The sequence below is a fragment of the Amblyomma maculatum genome, chromosome 3 (assembly GCF_055883805.1).
Source record: "Amblyomma maculatum isolate TAMU_Amacu chromosome 3, ASM5588380v1, whole genome shotgun sequence".
In the NCBI taxonomy this organism is placed as follows: domain Eukaryota; kingdom Metazoa; phylum Arthropoda; class Arachnida; order Ixodida; family Ixodidae; genus Amblyomma; species Amblyomma maculatum.
The window spans coordinates 123,251,236-123,266,054 of NC_139346.1; the positions used below are offsets into that span (position 1 = coordinate 123,251,236).

The 14,819-nt window shown below is 45.7% G+C and overlaps 1 protein-coding gene across 1 annotated transcript; it reads left to right on the plus strand.

Annotated features, from left to right (window-relative positions):
- The first annotated feature begins 222 nt into the window (after positions 1 to 222).
- Positions 223 to 14,408, plus strand: LOC146195923 (techylectin-5A-like). The gene is made up of 5 exons (XM_084596879.1): positions 223 to 249; positions 1,196 to 1,301; positions 3,401 to 3,562; positions 6,831 to 7,093; positions 14,328 to 14,408. The coding sequence occupies exons 1-5, from the start codon at positions 223 to 225 to the stop codon at positions 14,406 to 14,408; spliced, it is 639 nt and encodes a 212-aa protein (XP_084453005.1).
- Positions 14,409 to 14,819: the final 411 nt, after the last annotated feature.

The window sequence follows — 14,819 nt, forward strand, 5'->3', positions numbered from 1 at the left end:
TGCTATAGCCCCCAGAGACTACAAAAAAGCGAACACGGAGCTAAAAAATTGGTATATATACTACTTCAAGATGTGACGCTGTTGCTTGATATGCTGCCCTTCGCAGAGACCTTACGACCACGGCACTGCACCGATATACTACGTGGAGGCCAGAGGAAAAGTGGCCTCTACAACATCTTTCCTAATCCGAAAGATCCCCGCGGGTCTTTTGTTTACTGCAACATGGAGATGGACGACGGAGGTTGGACGGTAGGTGAAAGCTGGCAGAAGACGAAGAATCAAATATTAATAGACACGAATGGAATACGAAGTTGATGTTTTTACTAATATTCACGCCTAAAAAATTGCGAGAAACTTTGAAGCGCCAGCGGTGATGCTGCATGGGGTACGATACTATAAGCTATGAGGTTAAGACTATAGCTGCTCAAAGGTAGTAATACTAGATTCAATCTATATACACGGGCATATCACGGTAGATATGTTAAAACTTGGAGGAGCCCTTCTGCTATCTCCAGCCTTAGAAGCCATGAATGAGCCTTACAAAAAAACATCACACATTCGAGGATTGCCACTGCGCAGAGTCTTTAGACCTGGAATGGTGATCGCCTCAGATTGAAGAGCGATGTCTGTTTTAAAAAAAGTAGAGTGGGTCGTATTCGAGTCAAGCGCTAAATATTCGAAAACATTCGACAAGTTAAGAAATTATATTCATGGCAAATTATTTTGCAATATCTAATTCATGCAATATACTGCAGTAAAATGAAATTCGATTGGCTGCTGGAAATAGTCGACATAGACGCGTAGCTCAAGTGCTCGTGCTTATGAAGCACGGCCTTAATTAAACGTTCTTGAGAAAACCCCAAGGAAAGCCCCAAATTTACGCTGCTCTCTCAAAATGCTGTTGTTTTCCAATTGTGATTCTGTGGTGTCAGGACATCTACAACGCAGTTTAAAGGAATGAGAGTGTGAATTAGAGACCAACTCAAGGAAGTTCTGAACATCATCGTTCTTTTTATCTCGCCTTCGTGTTGTTCCTGCGAGCAGATAGGTACCACGCGACAACGTAATAGTGTGAAAATTGTGAATGTCTTCTCGCCGTCGCAAAATCCGTAAATTACAGCTGCTTCAGCAATGAAAATAAATGGGAGGTTCAAATTTATCGCCTAGAAATGTGTACCCTTTCTCTGCGGCCCAGGTAATCCAGAAGAGGGGCCAGTACGGCAACAGTGTCTATTACTTCTACCGGAACTGGACCGAGTACGCCAAGGGCTTCGGTGATCCAGCCAAGGAATACTGGATCGGTATGATGTAGTTGGGCGCCATATTTGTTGTGCTCTTGCCATAGATTATATGGCAGGATAATTAGACACAACGGGTCACTGTGCTGTTTTAGGAAACAAAAGGAAGACAGAGGTATAAGGTTATGAAATTCTCGTGATTGAAAAAGTATTGACACCGACATCTATATAATTGAAAGTGGGCAGCTCACTTTTTCTCGTTATTTTACAACAGGGGAAAGAAGCCCCGACAGGGCCTCTCGAAAACTTTTTAATGCTGAATTATTAGAACTAGAGGCAATCGTCGAGTTTCATCTATGCCTGCCTGTCTGATGGCGCCGACGAAGTTTTCTGCTTTCCCTCCTGACTTGCAGTACCAGAGCAATAATTTGTCCTGCGACTGGCACAAAGAAAAGTAACAGCATGATTTGCAAGAACGTGAAGGGAGAGATTGGGGTGTGTGTCTACTCACGCAACTGAAAAGTTGCTAAACACGGGAGGAATGACGCCCTCACTCTTTGACGTACATCCGTAGCGTTATTGTGGCTAGCTTAAATTAAGTTCAAGCACGTAGTAGTTAGCGGTGTATTAACTTGAGAGTATTAGAGCCCGTATTCCGAGAAGCGCCTTGCCTCTGTTACAAAAATACCTGATTGACTAAGATAGGTAACGTGGTGTTATGGCGTTACGCACCTAGCCAACCATTTTGATTCTTTGTGCACTGAATGAAATGTAGATTAACTGAAACTTTTGTCTGATGGCACGCGAAGTGCGGGAAATTCCCGTTTTGACTTCCATGGGAAGGGACGAAGATGTGTGAAGGCGTCTGCCCAAAAGATGGCTAGCATGGTGGCTACCGCGCACAAAGCAATGCGCCACCTGAGGGTGGTTGCCGCGGAAAAATCCGTCAGGTGGCCACCGTTATGTCTTGAGTTTCAAGCAGTCAGTAACATTCAGATCTCCCTAATCAATGAGCTAGGCCGACAGACGTAGCTATAACAAATTATTTCGAAAGCATTACTAACACCATTTGAAGACATTCCGTCGACGACAATTGTTGTAGTTCAGGCCGAGATGGTCCCATAAAAGCGATAAGGGTTTACCATAGTTAAGCAATGTAGACGTGTGAAATCACGTGGTTCGTTAAACCACGCTACTGCTGACGTCAATGGAATGCTCATTGAAGGGCGAAATATATTAGCTGGCCTTCCAGGATGACATTTCACCTGTGAGTATCAATATACTCACCAGAAGCGAAATGAATTTTTGATATTTGACTCGACCAAACAAGCCAGAGGCATCGATAATGTTGAGCCACCGAATTAAGGTTACGTGTATCTTGAGACATTGCTAATTTAGTCTTACGGTAAGCTTTTTGTTTTGGTAAATTGCGTGCAAGAAAATGTGTGCTGAGGTTACTGCACGTTGATTTATACCCGACAGTGTTGGAAGATGTCAGCCTCGTTTCCATACAAGCCATAGCATTCTCGGCGGTGTCTTGCCGTGTATAGTAGTTGTTTCGCATTGAATCCCACCGTCATCACGCATAGTACACACAGCGACAGAGCAAATAGGTAACATGAGGCAAGCGACCGATCGAAGCGCGCGAGTTGCAGCAAGACCGAAGCGCCTTACACGATGATCAAATGGCGCTGCGTCCAGAGACAGCGACCGTTGGCCTTGGCGCTCCAGCAAGTTTGGCCTTGAGGACAAGCTTGCTGCAGTGTTCTGAATAGATGTGGCCGCGGCGAGAAAGTGTCATCACTTGGGCAATGAAACTAATGCGGGCATAGTGACATGTCTTCCGCCGGATAAAAGGGGAAGCGTCCATATATACTGCGGCTGCCCCAGCTGCACGCGGACGTCCTCACAAGTACGGAGACGTGAGCGGGGAACGCACATGGAAGAACGAAGCTTGACGTGAAAATAGAGATGCGTTCCCCTAAAATGATGCTTTCGCATTTAAGTAGTCTGAAGTAGCTCAAGCGAATGTCGTTTTGTCAGTGGTGATAGGGGGCAGTTACCGAAAATCAGGTTCTAAGCATCGCCGTTTCATTTCTATCCCATAGTCACCATTTTCTGAAAAATTTCCTCAGAGTAAATTTATCTTTTGAATTTTGCAGGAAACAGGGCGCTGCACGCTCTGACGTCGTTGCCGGAAAGAATGCAGTTAAGAGTAATTTTGAAGGGTAATGACACCATCGTTATCGACTACGACAGCTTTAAGGTTGAAAATGAGGCGCACCGCTTTAAGATGAAGATGGGAAGGTTCCTTCGCCCACTTGGTAAGTATTACAACGATAGCATCACAGTATGCACCAATCAATATTAGTACTTTATGGAGATGGGAAGAACATCGTGCCACTTGGCTGTACACGTAGAGTACAGGAAACGCCCTCCTGCATGACACGCTAAATTCAGCAATAAAACGTTATTGCGAGTGACCGGTCACAATACCATGAACCTGTGATCGTTAAATGAGTGGTCACATGATTGCATGTGGATGATCAGATATACTGGGTGCGGAGGGATTCATATATGGCCGTGTGTTGCGACAACTCGGTCGGTAAGAAATGAGGGTTCCAGTTGGTGTGCTTAACAGTTGGGTAAGATGCCATTTTTCGATAGAGATGGAATAGCCTGGCACCATATCTGCGGGAGATGTGAATGGTACAAGGTATGTGTACACCACTTGAAACTGCTTTATATGTGGTTGCTTGGGGCTGCTTATATAGAACTGTTTCATCACAAAAGAAGTAAAGTTTTCGGAATGACAATGGGTTCAATCGACATGGTGCATTGTCCCGACGTTATATGGGACATCATCGAGGGATTAAAGGTGACAAGGATGTTGGACAAGCGGGAAACGTTTCATTAACACGGAGTGAAGAAGACTCATTGGGCAATGCACTGGAAAATACGGGAAGCTCCAACGTGCACAACGTACGGTGCGGGCACTAGGCTCTGGACCGCGGCGTTGTTTGTAACAAATAGATATATTGTATTCAGAACTATTACCTAGCACGCAGAAAACACACTATAGGAGACACACACAAGACACACTACCATATCTGCATTTTTTGTGCGCTAAGAGGTATTTCTGAATACTTTATCCAAACAGCTCTTTTAAGAGCTTTAGCTCTAGCAATAGGTACGCCCTGCTGGTTGGATCGAAATATTTTTATGTGCGTCTCGACTCTCTATAGACGCAGGTGATGGGCTAGGCAGTCAGTGCGGACATGTTCATATCTGCTGCCCGTCCATATTCAAGATACTGGGGCATCCAGAAGAGACGCCAGACATCGTGATCATTACGAGTGCAATCGCATTTTCAATCATATATGCTTTAACATTATCTCCTCAAATAGGCTTAGTGCAGGGCAAAGCCCTCTCTCGTAATTCTCAAATTGTCCCAGTCCTACGCAAGCTGAATACAGCTGAGTTTAGGAAGCTTGCGGAAGCTTCCTAAACTCATCCACCTATTTAATTTTCTTAAGAACGATCTGCTTGCGTGATTCTTCTATTCAATAACGCGAACTTGAATAACGTTATGAAGCTCCTTGATAACGTGTACTTTTTGAAGCATATACGGTAGACAGCGCCGATACACGACTGCACGTATTTTGCACTTGAGAAGTAAGTAATCACATTGCATATGTTGCGTTGTTGGTATTAGCTAGTAATTTTGTTGTACACTCGAAATACCGAACGATCTGAAAGCACTGCGAAACGAAGCACTCGATGGCGTGCTTGATCGATGTTCAGCGCTGTCGAATATAAGATGCACGCCTTATTTCGTTTGATATGGCGTCCATTTAGGAGAAAGGGTGTTCTCTCATGGCCGGAAGTTAACGGTGTATGAAAAACATTCACATTTGGCACTGGTGTTCTATACCTTGAAAAGCCTTGGAAGTTAAGCGGCATGCGTTCTCCGTTTATTGAAGTATCGTCCATTGGATTATTCTCAAGGCAGCGGAGCATTTAAGCTAATAGAAATTAAGGTAGGCTAGAAGCTAGGCTCAGAAGCTAGCTCTGAAGAAACTGGTCTCATATACTTTGGTTCTCACGCCATCTTTAGATTGCAGTTTTGTGAGAAGAGAATATCGGCGTTACACACGTACAACTGGTCGCGCAAGCATAGTGTTCAGTGAAGTGGTGTCAGACCAATCCATGTGAAACACACGCATAAATAACTATGATGCAAATACACACGGAATGGTGTCAAGAAACTTTCAAACAAATTCTAGCATTTATTTTTGCTTTGGGTGCGTTCCCAGTTTGGGATTATTGGGCAGATATGCAAACAAGGTTGGTATTTACTAAGGAAAGTTTGGGAAGTTAACATCCCTTTTAAGAGAGCGGTAATAGTCTACGCTATCTTTAAATTGTTTGTTTCATAGTAGGCTTGAGCATCTCATGAAAAGTGAGAGCTCTTCGTTCGAGACGGAAGACTCTCTTGCAAAGCTGAAACTTGCACTGCCGGCAAACACGAAGCTTCATGTAAATTAAACCGAAGTAAACCCGCGCACCAGCGGGGAAATAGCCAATGCTTGGACCTCTTTGCCCGCAAGTTGAAAAATTATTCACGCTGTATAATGTAGTTCCTACTGGGTAGAATACAGCGGAAAGGGACGACTCACAGAAGACCAAGATGCATAAAGATAAGTGCTGATTCACAATTGAACCAATACACATATACAGATAAGTTAACTTCACCCATTGTAGTGCTTTGGTAAAATCAATGCATCAGTTCTGAGGCCACAAGAAATACTTTCTGGTTACCAAAAGTTCATTTTTAATTTAAGCGGGAGCTTCGACTTTTTCAATGAATCATTAACGTGTTCACTTCCATCTCAATTTTCTTAATAGGCAAGGAGACCAACATTCTTGAACTAAACATACTGAAAAAAATTCTTTTTAACTATCGGGACGAATACATACACTGAGAGAGAGAAAGAGAGACTGAGAGAGAGAGCGTGTGTGCGGTGCCGCCTCCTCCCCACTTCTCACTCGGACTTAACGGGGCGTACATACGCGTGCTACTGCTGCTACTGCTGTTGTCTGATGGTCAGCGCCCGCAGCGCATTTCCCAGTAAAATCAAAGGCTCGCTCTCAGCAGAGGAGCGGCGCTGGCGTCGCGCTACAAAACGAACTTGTGTTTCCTTTATAACTGAGGCCAACTATTTTGGGGAAGCGCAAGTATCGTGCTGAGAAAAAAAAGCATAAGATTTTTTTTTTCCACACTCTCATTAACTTCAATCCCAGAGACCTTGTTACGCCTAGAAAGCGAGCGAAAGGCTCATGGCCCCGAGGTATGAAGCTACAACGTTCGAATGCGCGCTGCAATATTGAACGAGTGCTCTTTAAGGCGAAAACCTGCTCTGCCACATCTTCAGTTTATCTTCAATGTATGTCACCACAAGCTGTGGATTGGATGTGTGGACTGAGCGTGCTCACATTCTGTTTAATCATTAGGGAGAAAATAGTGTGCTCCCGCCAGGACTCGAACATTTGTTATCTAACGCTCAACCTATTCTCCCATATAACATGCAGGTTGGGACGCGCTTGCCGATACCCACGACATATTCTTCTCGACATTCGACCGAGACCACGACGCAGCTGTCGAAAACTGCGCTGTCAGGTATCGCGGTGCGTGGTGGTACAGGGCCTGCTACAGGGCCAACTTGAACGGCCTCAACCTGAATGGCCCGCACGCCAGCTACGGAGATGGCATTGAGTGGGCCTTCCAAGGATCGCCCGCTTTGAAGTTGCACTACTCCTTCCCCAGCGTCCAGATGATGATACGACCGGCAATGGCGTACGAAGCGAAGTTCCTTGAAATTCGGTAGCGAATTCAGGAGCTTTGGCAGGTCAAGATCGTGGCCAGAGGATATCTACCTGCATTCTGTCGCTTTCGTGCTTTCTGCCTTTTTTTTTTCTTGTACTGACTTTGACCTTTTCAGACCTGTACACTGGCCTTCCGGCATATTTCAAATTCTTTGGCCTTTCAACCTCAACCTTACAGCCTGGCGTAAGGGGATATATTGACCATCTGTAATAAACAATACGGCGTAATGTAGCCCCGATTGCCAGAAGTGAAGCGAGTGTATCGAAGTTGGTACTTTTTCTGCACATCTTTGAGGAATAAATGCAGAACACTAACAACTTTGCGGACGTGTAATTGCAAATCAATTGGTGTTACGAGCTGATCATCGGTCTAGTATAACTGTGCTCATGATTTAGGGAAGATTTCAGCGAGAGGTGACGGGCGGAGGTAGGTTCATATAATGTGTGCTTTAGTAGAGATGACAGTTGATTGGCCAAGGCAGATTATTGAATATGTTGCCCGATTTTACAGCGTAAGTTCGCGAGATCAAAAGTATTCCGTGACGGCATTATTGTGAAGGCAGCGAGACGCCATATTCTTCCGCGTGCCGTGCGATGCCAGCGGATGTGAACAGCACCAGGTGGCCGAAATTAGTGCTGAGCTATCCTTACGGCGTCTGTCACACGAGGGGCACAAAGTAGGTAAGCTGAGCTCTGCTTACCATACACTCCAAAACCCCACCGGAAGAAAAGATAAAGCTGGGGCAAATTAGCAGCATCATTGCATTTCTGCGTATCACCGAAAAGAGGCGCCAGTAGAAGGCAAGAGACGAGCGCTCCACAGCACCCGCAGCAGAAGCCTACAAAGAAAAATAGGAAGCAGGTACTGGCTAGACCCCTCTGCTTTGCAGTGGCCCTAGGTGTATTAAGGTTGAGGGGGATGATACCGGATAACTGTTCTAGCAAACACTTTCAAAAGTGTCTAATTAGAGTTGACTGAAACGAAATGATCATCTTTTCAAAACATCCTCTGGGCTGTAGCCGACATAATCTGCTGTTAAAAACAACCCTGTTGGAAGGGTATTATATTTTAACCCTGTAATTAACTTGCATTAACACAATGAAAAGTCGTTGAAATGAAAGTGCCATGTCAGGGTTTGAAAGGAGGAGGAGGAGGAAGATGAGAAGGAAAGGCAGGGAGGTTAACCCGTAAAAGAAACCGGTTTGCTACCCTGCATTGGGGGAAAGGGGTGAGTGGATATAAAAGTTGTGAGAGAGGGATGGGTGAAGTTAGTACAGCCACATCAGAGACATGTTACGTCACATCCCGTCACAGTCATATCCCGTAACACAAGAGCAAACTCATAGCCTTTCAATTAAGCCTGTGCTTTTCATAAAGCGGAGCAGTGCCTGGGAGGCCTTCACCGCAGACGATCGCCGTGGCCAGGGACCTAAAATCTGAATTTCAGTCAATAGGCGTCCATCTAGATGCTCCAGCGCACGGTATAGACACTTTCTTTCCCCACTCTATATGGGGCACTCACAAAGAATGTGGCCTATAGACTCGTCGCACCCACAGTTTGAACATGTAGGACTGATTGCCATGCCTATCATAAAAGAATACGAGTTTGGGAATGCTACACCAACCCACAGGAGGCACAGAAAAGTTTCTTCGCGTCGGGGTAGGCCAGGTGGAAGCCGGAGCTTCAGGTCAGAGGTTTTAAGCAGCAGTTCGCTAACTGTCCAGAATTCCACAAGGAGAGCGTGTGTTCCCCCGCGCAATTGTGCGTTTTGAAAGGAAAGTAAACAAGCAAAGTTGCTCTCTAAAGCTCAGCACCGCAAGAAAACCAGGCGCTTGGTTTCTTGAGAAAACAGAAATTGAATGGAAAGGGCAGTTAGGTGCAGACTTGCCGCTCACTGAAGAAATGTTTCCATGACTGTACGCTGTCACTTCAGTGTAAACTGAGGCGCGCGTCGTTTTATTTCATTTGTCTCATCATAGGAACCATGCATCTCGCGATTACTATCCTCTTCCTTTCTTTGACACGGTGGCGAAGCAATAGGTTTGTATGACATTGTACAAAAGCGCTGACTGCTCGAATCACACGCCATAACCAAGTCCAACCACACATCACTGAGCGTCACATTTGCGCCGTGCTTCTTACGCGACTGATGCTTGAAGTTTCGGAGTTGGGCGCATAACAACTCCCGATTTCCTCGTGCGGCAGAGTTGCATAGAATGACTTTTTCTTCGTTCTAAAATTTATATAGCGTCGCCTTTTACGGGGCTTCGGAAATCAACCGTATTACTTCAGGATTTGAGATAACTTAAATGTACATAATGAATAGAGATAATGAATTAAAATCTAATGAATTGAGGCAATTAGTGATCTTTTCAGAACCAGTTGGCAATACTTTACTGCATCGAACAGCACGTTCGTAAATAAACTATTTTTAGTATGTTCCACAGTGCCCCATTAATATTTGCAGCGTAAGCTAGGCTACCCAGAAACTCGCGTGTTATCGACGTCCGCATTGTGAGATAAAATTCTGATAATGCCTCTGAGAGGTAGTAGCTGGCAGAGAACATGACCGATTTGTAAGGTTGGTGGGTTTCTCGAAGTCTTGAGATCACAATGATATGACCGAGCTGGCACGAGATGCTACTTTGAGTTGCACTGCACCTTTGAGTAGGAGGGTGCGTTGGGGATCGAAACCTCTTGTACCCTTCGATCCAGACTAAGACGCGCTACTCAGGCCTTCTCAGATCCGTCGTTAAGGCGGGGCTTTGTACCTGGAGGTTGTTCATATATTGGGGTACAAAACAGCTCTACACTAATGGAGATATTTGAGATAATAGAGGCGAAATTTAGGCGAATACTGATGTGGTACAATTTGTGGTGTTTAACGCCTCAAAACAATTCACACTATGAGAGCCGCCACAGTGGAGGGCTCCGGAAGTTTCGACTCCGCGGGGTTCTTTATTGTGCACTGACATCGCACAACACACGGGCGCCTTCGCGTTTTGCCTCCATCGAAAGGTGACCGCCGCGGCAGACACTGGGCTACTGAACGTAAGTACGCGTGTTCAGTAATCGAGCGCTGTAACCACTGAGGCACCGCGGCAGGGCGTGCAATGAATGATAGAGTAAGTGGAAAGGAGCAAGCACGTTAACGACGATGGGCAGGGGAACCTCAGATGAATACCATTAACACTGTCGCATCATAAAAGCGGATCCCGAGAGTCTGCCAGTACTTTATAATTCTAGTTACATATCGTAAGTAAATTTGGAGACTTCGCGGACGCATTTGGTATAAGGCGCAAAGGCGAAGGTGCGTTTGAAATTAGTTCACAACGGACAGATAATGTCTAACTAAACAACTGCGACGCCCATTTTCTTATGGCTATGCCTTGTGAGGAATTGAAATATTCTTGCAACCGTATAAGGCGGTTGTTATGCGTTTTGAATTGACTGCGCTATGGACAGAATCTACATATATGCCTTCGGGATTTCATTCCAAGCTTCAGCTGCTATTGCACGGTAATGTTTTTGTCACCTGCGCTTCAGTTACTTTATGAGCCTGCGTGCTATCAAATGCCCATATCCTGATTATTTACTCATATTTATATTACTGTAGGCTGGATGAATTCTCGCGACGCACTTCCCATGTTCTCACTTTTACCGTAGCTGTGAGTTCTACAAATGTGGCTTCAACGCCATACGTGAGTGAATAATATTCCAAAACAAGAGCCTAGCGAAAACTGTGCCATGGATCATGGACCCACCTGGGCATCCATCCTGCCTATCGGCGTCCTCTTCGGTCTCCTTGAAGAAGCGCTGCAGCGTTCCAAGTGACACTGACAGAAAATACAGCATTCGGTACTTCAGCGAGGACATCAGTAGACGGGACCTAGCTCAGCCAAAATGCCAAGTGCACGATTATCATCAAATAAGTCCATGGTGAAGACGGATGTCCATTGCCGGTGCACACAATCCCTCTCTTTCCGTGCACACAACCAGCACCGTGCTGTAGATTAATATATTAGCCGTCTCTGTGCACCTTGAGCTTTTTCTAGCTAAAGAAATTAAAGGCGTTCGAGTAAGTACATAAAAAAACGTCGTTGCTGGAGACATGCACTCTACTGCTGCGCTGGAATTAGCGTGGGACGTCACTCAAGTGGGAGCATGTCAGTCTGTAATCCTGCCAAACGAAGAGCACTCTACTGATCTTGTCTATACAACATTGACGAGGCTGCCACAAAAGGCAGTAGGTCGTTTTTATTGCGAAAGCAATACTACTCCCATTTTCAGCCCTTCGCGTAGCCGTGGTCGGTAAGCACGTTTGACCTCTAATGACCCCAGATGGCTGTGACGTCATACCAGCTGCGAGAGATGGGCTATCAAGTCGAGTCATCGGGTGGTGGCGGTCCTAGGCACGGCGCGCCGCGGATGAGATGATGACGTCGCTGTGACGTCATACCAGCTGCGAGAGATGGGCTACTAAGTCGAGTCGTCGGGTGGCGGCGGTCGGTAGGCAGGGCGCGATGCACCTGGAGCCGCGCTGCTACAGAGTGGAGGCACTGCTGTCACCTCTTCTCTCGCAGTTGAGAGGAGGAGGAGGAGGAGGAAAATGATGGGTATATAAATGCTCACGATTGCTCAGATGAGGCACTCGCTATGCATCCTGATAAACAGAAAGTCACGCCGCCTCGATGAAGCCAGGAAACGACAGCGGGCTACAGAGACAGGTGAAGAACGGGAACAGCGTCTCTTTCGACGGCGCGCTCAAGATCAGCTAGATGAGCGTGTCGCGCTTCTCTTGAATCGTCCTCAACCGGTGACGAATCCGAATGGAATGTAATGGACGCTTTAAACAGTGAAAACTATTTGTCGAAGTAATATTAGCCCTGCTATTATTGCTTTCGCAACCTACCGGGCTTAACTAAAGCTAAGCCAGGCTAATTGTTTTCGTGATACCGTAGAAAAAAAGACACCGTAATCCTCCCAAAATCTTATGTCGGAAGATCTTACTGGGATAGAATTTTGTCTAAATGCGACAACCTCTTGCCACGTGCGAAGGTCGTTTTATTTATACGGCAATTTATTCTAAAGCCCCTGCAATACCACAAGTGCATATTCTGGGCCATTTGAATGTTGCATATGGTAACGGGGCTATTTGGTTTTGTAGCGCCGAAACTTATGACGTATACGTCCTGCTATGCAAACGTTCCTTCGCTTTCAATCTGCAATGGGCCCCTTGACATATCGATGTAAGATTACCTGCGGATAAAAGTTGAGCTTGCCGTTGTAGAGAAAATGGCTCGTCCGAAGGTGAAGCCGCTGCTACCGCTCGCAGAAGGCGTTCGCTCTTCAAGAGCAGTTGCAGAAAAGCTCCTGGCAATGGCTGCCTCACCTGCGTACTTATCGCTCCTCTTAGACGTGGTCCTCTACCATTCTGTTTTAATGCATATCGAGAAATTCTGTTGTTCTAGTTTGCACCCGCCTCTAGATAGTCCTCTCCACTGTGGAGCCTGCATCAACCCCGCGTGCTTCTTTCAATAGCAGGCATCAGGAAGAAGGTCAAGATATCGCCGACAGAACTAAAACAAGTCACTCTTGAATATTTATATGAGCACCATGTAAATCGTTTGTACGTTTACACCGACGGTTCAGTGAATGCCGTGCGTTTTTCAGGCTTCATGGTCATCCACGCAAGGACTACAGAAATAAAAGTTAGAACAACTCACCGGACTGGTAATGATGTCATCCTCCCATATGAAAATAGAGGCCCGAGTTGGCAGCTCCTGCCAAACGTAAATTCAGGCAACCCTACGTCCAGTCTGTGCGTGGACATGTCAGCTGCAAGGTATATCGCCTGTCAGAGCAGTGCTCGTGATTTTTCGCTCAGAAGGCCATACGCCGGCTGCCGGAGCCGGATTTTCAGTGATCGGGCATGATGAATTTAATGTAACACGGAAACTTGAAATCAGTCGGGTATTAGAAGGTGCAGCTCAACACTAATTAAACTCGACTACTTGACGTCAAAGGCAAAGTTATGGGACGAATGATAAAGAAACTAGTTGAATATCGCTTACTATAAGGAAGAGCAGTATAGATAGCCTTACGAGGGGGCTGTGCTGTGTAGTAATATGGGTGATAGTCCTGTAAGGTTTCGCGGTTACTGAGTAAGCGGAGCACTGAGATGAGAGCATAAACGCCGTGTTTAACTTGGGCATTCGAGATTGGCTGGGAACACTGCCTTTTTACGTTTGCGTCGAAAAGTTAAATTGGTTAAATTGGTTCACAGGAAGGGAAAGGCGCAGTAACTGTCACACTTGCTCTGTGGACACCCGAACCGTGCCGTAAGGGAAGGGAGGAGGGTGGGAATGAAAGTGGAAAGAGAGAAAGAGGAGGCGTAGTGGAGGGCTACGGAGTAATTTCGACCACCTGGGGATCTTTTACGTGCGCTGACATCGCACAGCACACGACGCCTCTTCGTTTCGCCTCCATCGAAACGCAGCCGCCGCGGTCGGGTTCGAACCCGGGAACTCCGGCACAGTAGTCGGGCGTCTTACCACTGCACCACCCCGGCGGGGCACTGTTTTGTATTTGCTAGTAATGCAAATGAAAAACAAACGTAATATATATATAAACTGATAAATTAGCACTGATTACAAGTGATGTAAATTTTTAATCCGTAACATGTCTAAATGAAATAGCATTCGCAACTTGCTGAGGGAAGTTATAAGAGAAAAACAAAATGAAATTGGACGCCACATAAGCATGAAAGCGAGTTGAAAAATTTTAGAAACAGGTAGAAAAACAATTTCTTTGCAATAAAAGTCACCCTATTAAATGTTCAAGAGTGCACGTTGCATATTAGACGATTTGCGATGTAACCGCATCTTTAGGTTTATTAGCTATAGTCGGCAATCTTAACTGACCTGGAGTTCTTTTTTTTTGTAACGATATTTATTGCCCCAGGGCATGACCTGGAGTTCTGAGAGAAAATATGTTGTGACTCAGGCGAGCTCTTACACTGCAACTCGCGTCGCTGTCTGTTAAAATGTGATATTAACACCGGTTAATGAATATTAGAAGCTAAACACATTCCGGTTTGCCCCTTTTTCTTTTTGAGATACTTTGGATAGCGTCGACGAACTTGTCTGCCAGCGTCTTTGCTCGGAACCCGACACGATGCCTTGGTCGATGTCTTTCCGAGTTTCTCTTGCTCGATAAATCAGCGGTGACGGATGCGTTCTGTCGCTTCAACGATCTTATGAACGTGGTTGCGCTTAACTAACGGGTTTGCGAGTGGTGTCAAATGACTGGCGAGATTGCTTAGCTTCGGGTTTTTCCAGCCGAGACGTTGAAATGTGACGCTAAGAAGTTGGATAAAGTTTCCAGGATCTGTCAGGGCATTTGCGCTTGAGCGCCTACTCATTTCGACATTGACACCATTGGTGACCTCTTCCTCTGCCTCCGCTCAAGTGCGTCGTCGATTGCTTTCTTCGTTTTTACTTTCTTAGCTCAATTTTTTCTCCGCCTCTTGAAGAGCTAGTGCAGATGGTGATCGCTTATTCATAAACGTTCGTTAGCATAGTCCTTTGAACAAATTTTAATTGGAGTTCTGAGTGAAGTTTATACACCAATATTATAACGGGGACAGAAAAAGATTGAGGAAAAACCGGCACCCCCTCCCACCTTCTGTCAA

Coding starts and splice junctions, on each gene's coding strand:
- LOC146195923 (XM_084596879.1), top strand. CDS start 223: ATGGAGATGGACGACGGAGGTTGGACG. Junction 250..1,195: donor TGGACGACGGAGGTTGGACG/GTAGGTGAAAGC, acceptor TCTGCGGCCCAG/GTAATCCAGAAGAGGGGCCA. Junction 1,302..3,400: donor AGCCAAGGAATACTGGATCG/GTATGATGTAGT, acceptor TGAATTTTGCAG/GAAACAGGGCGCTGCACGCT.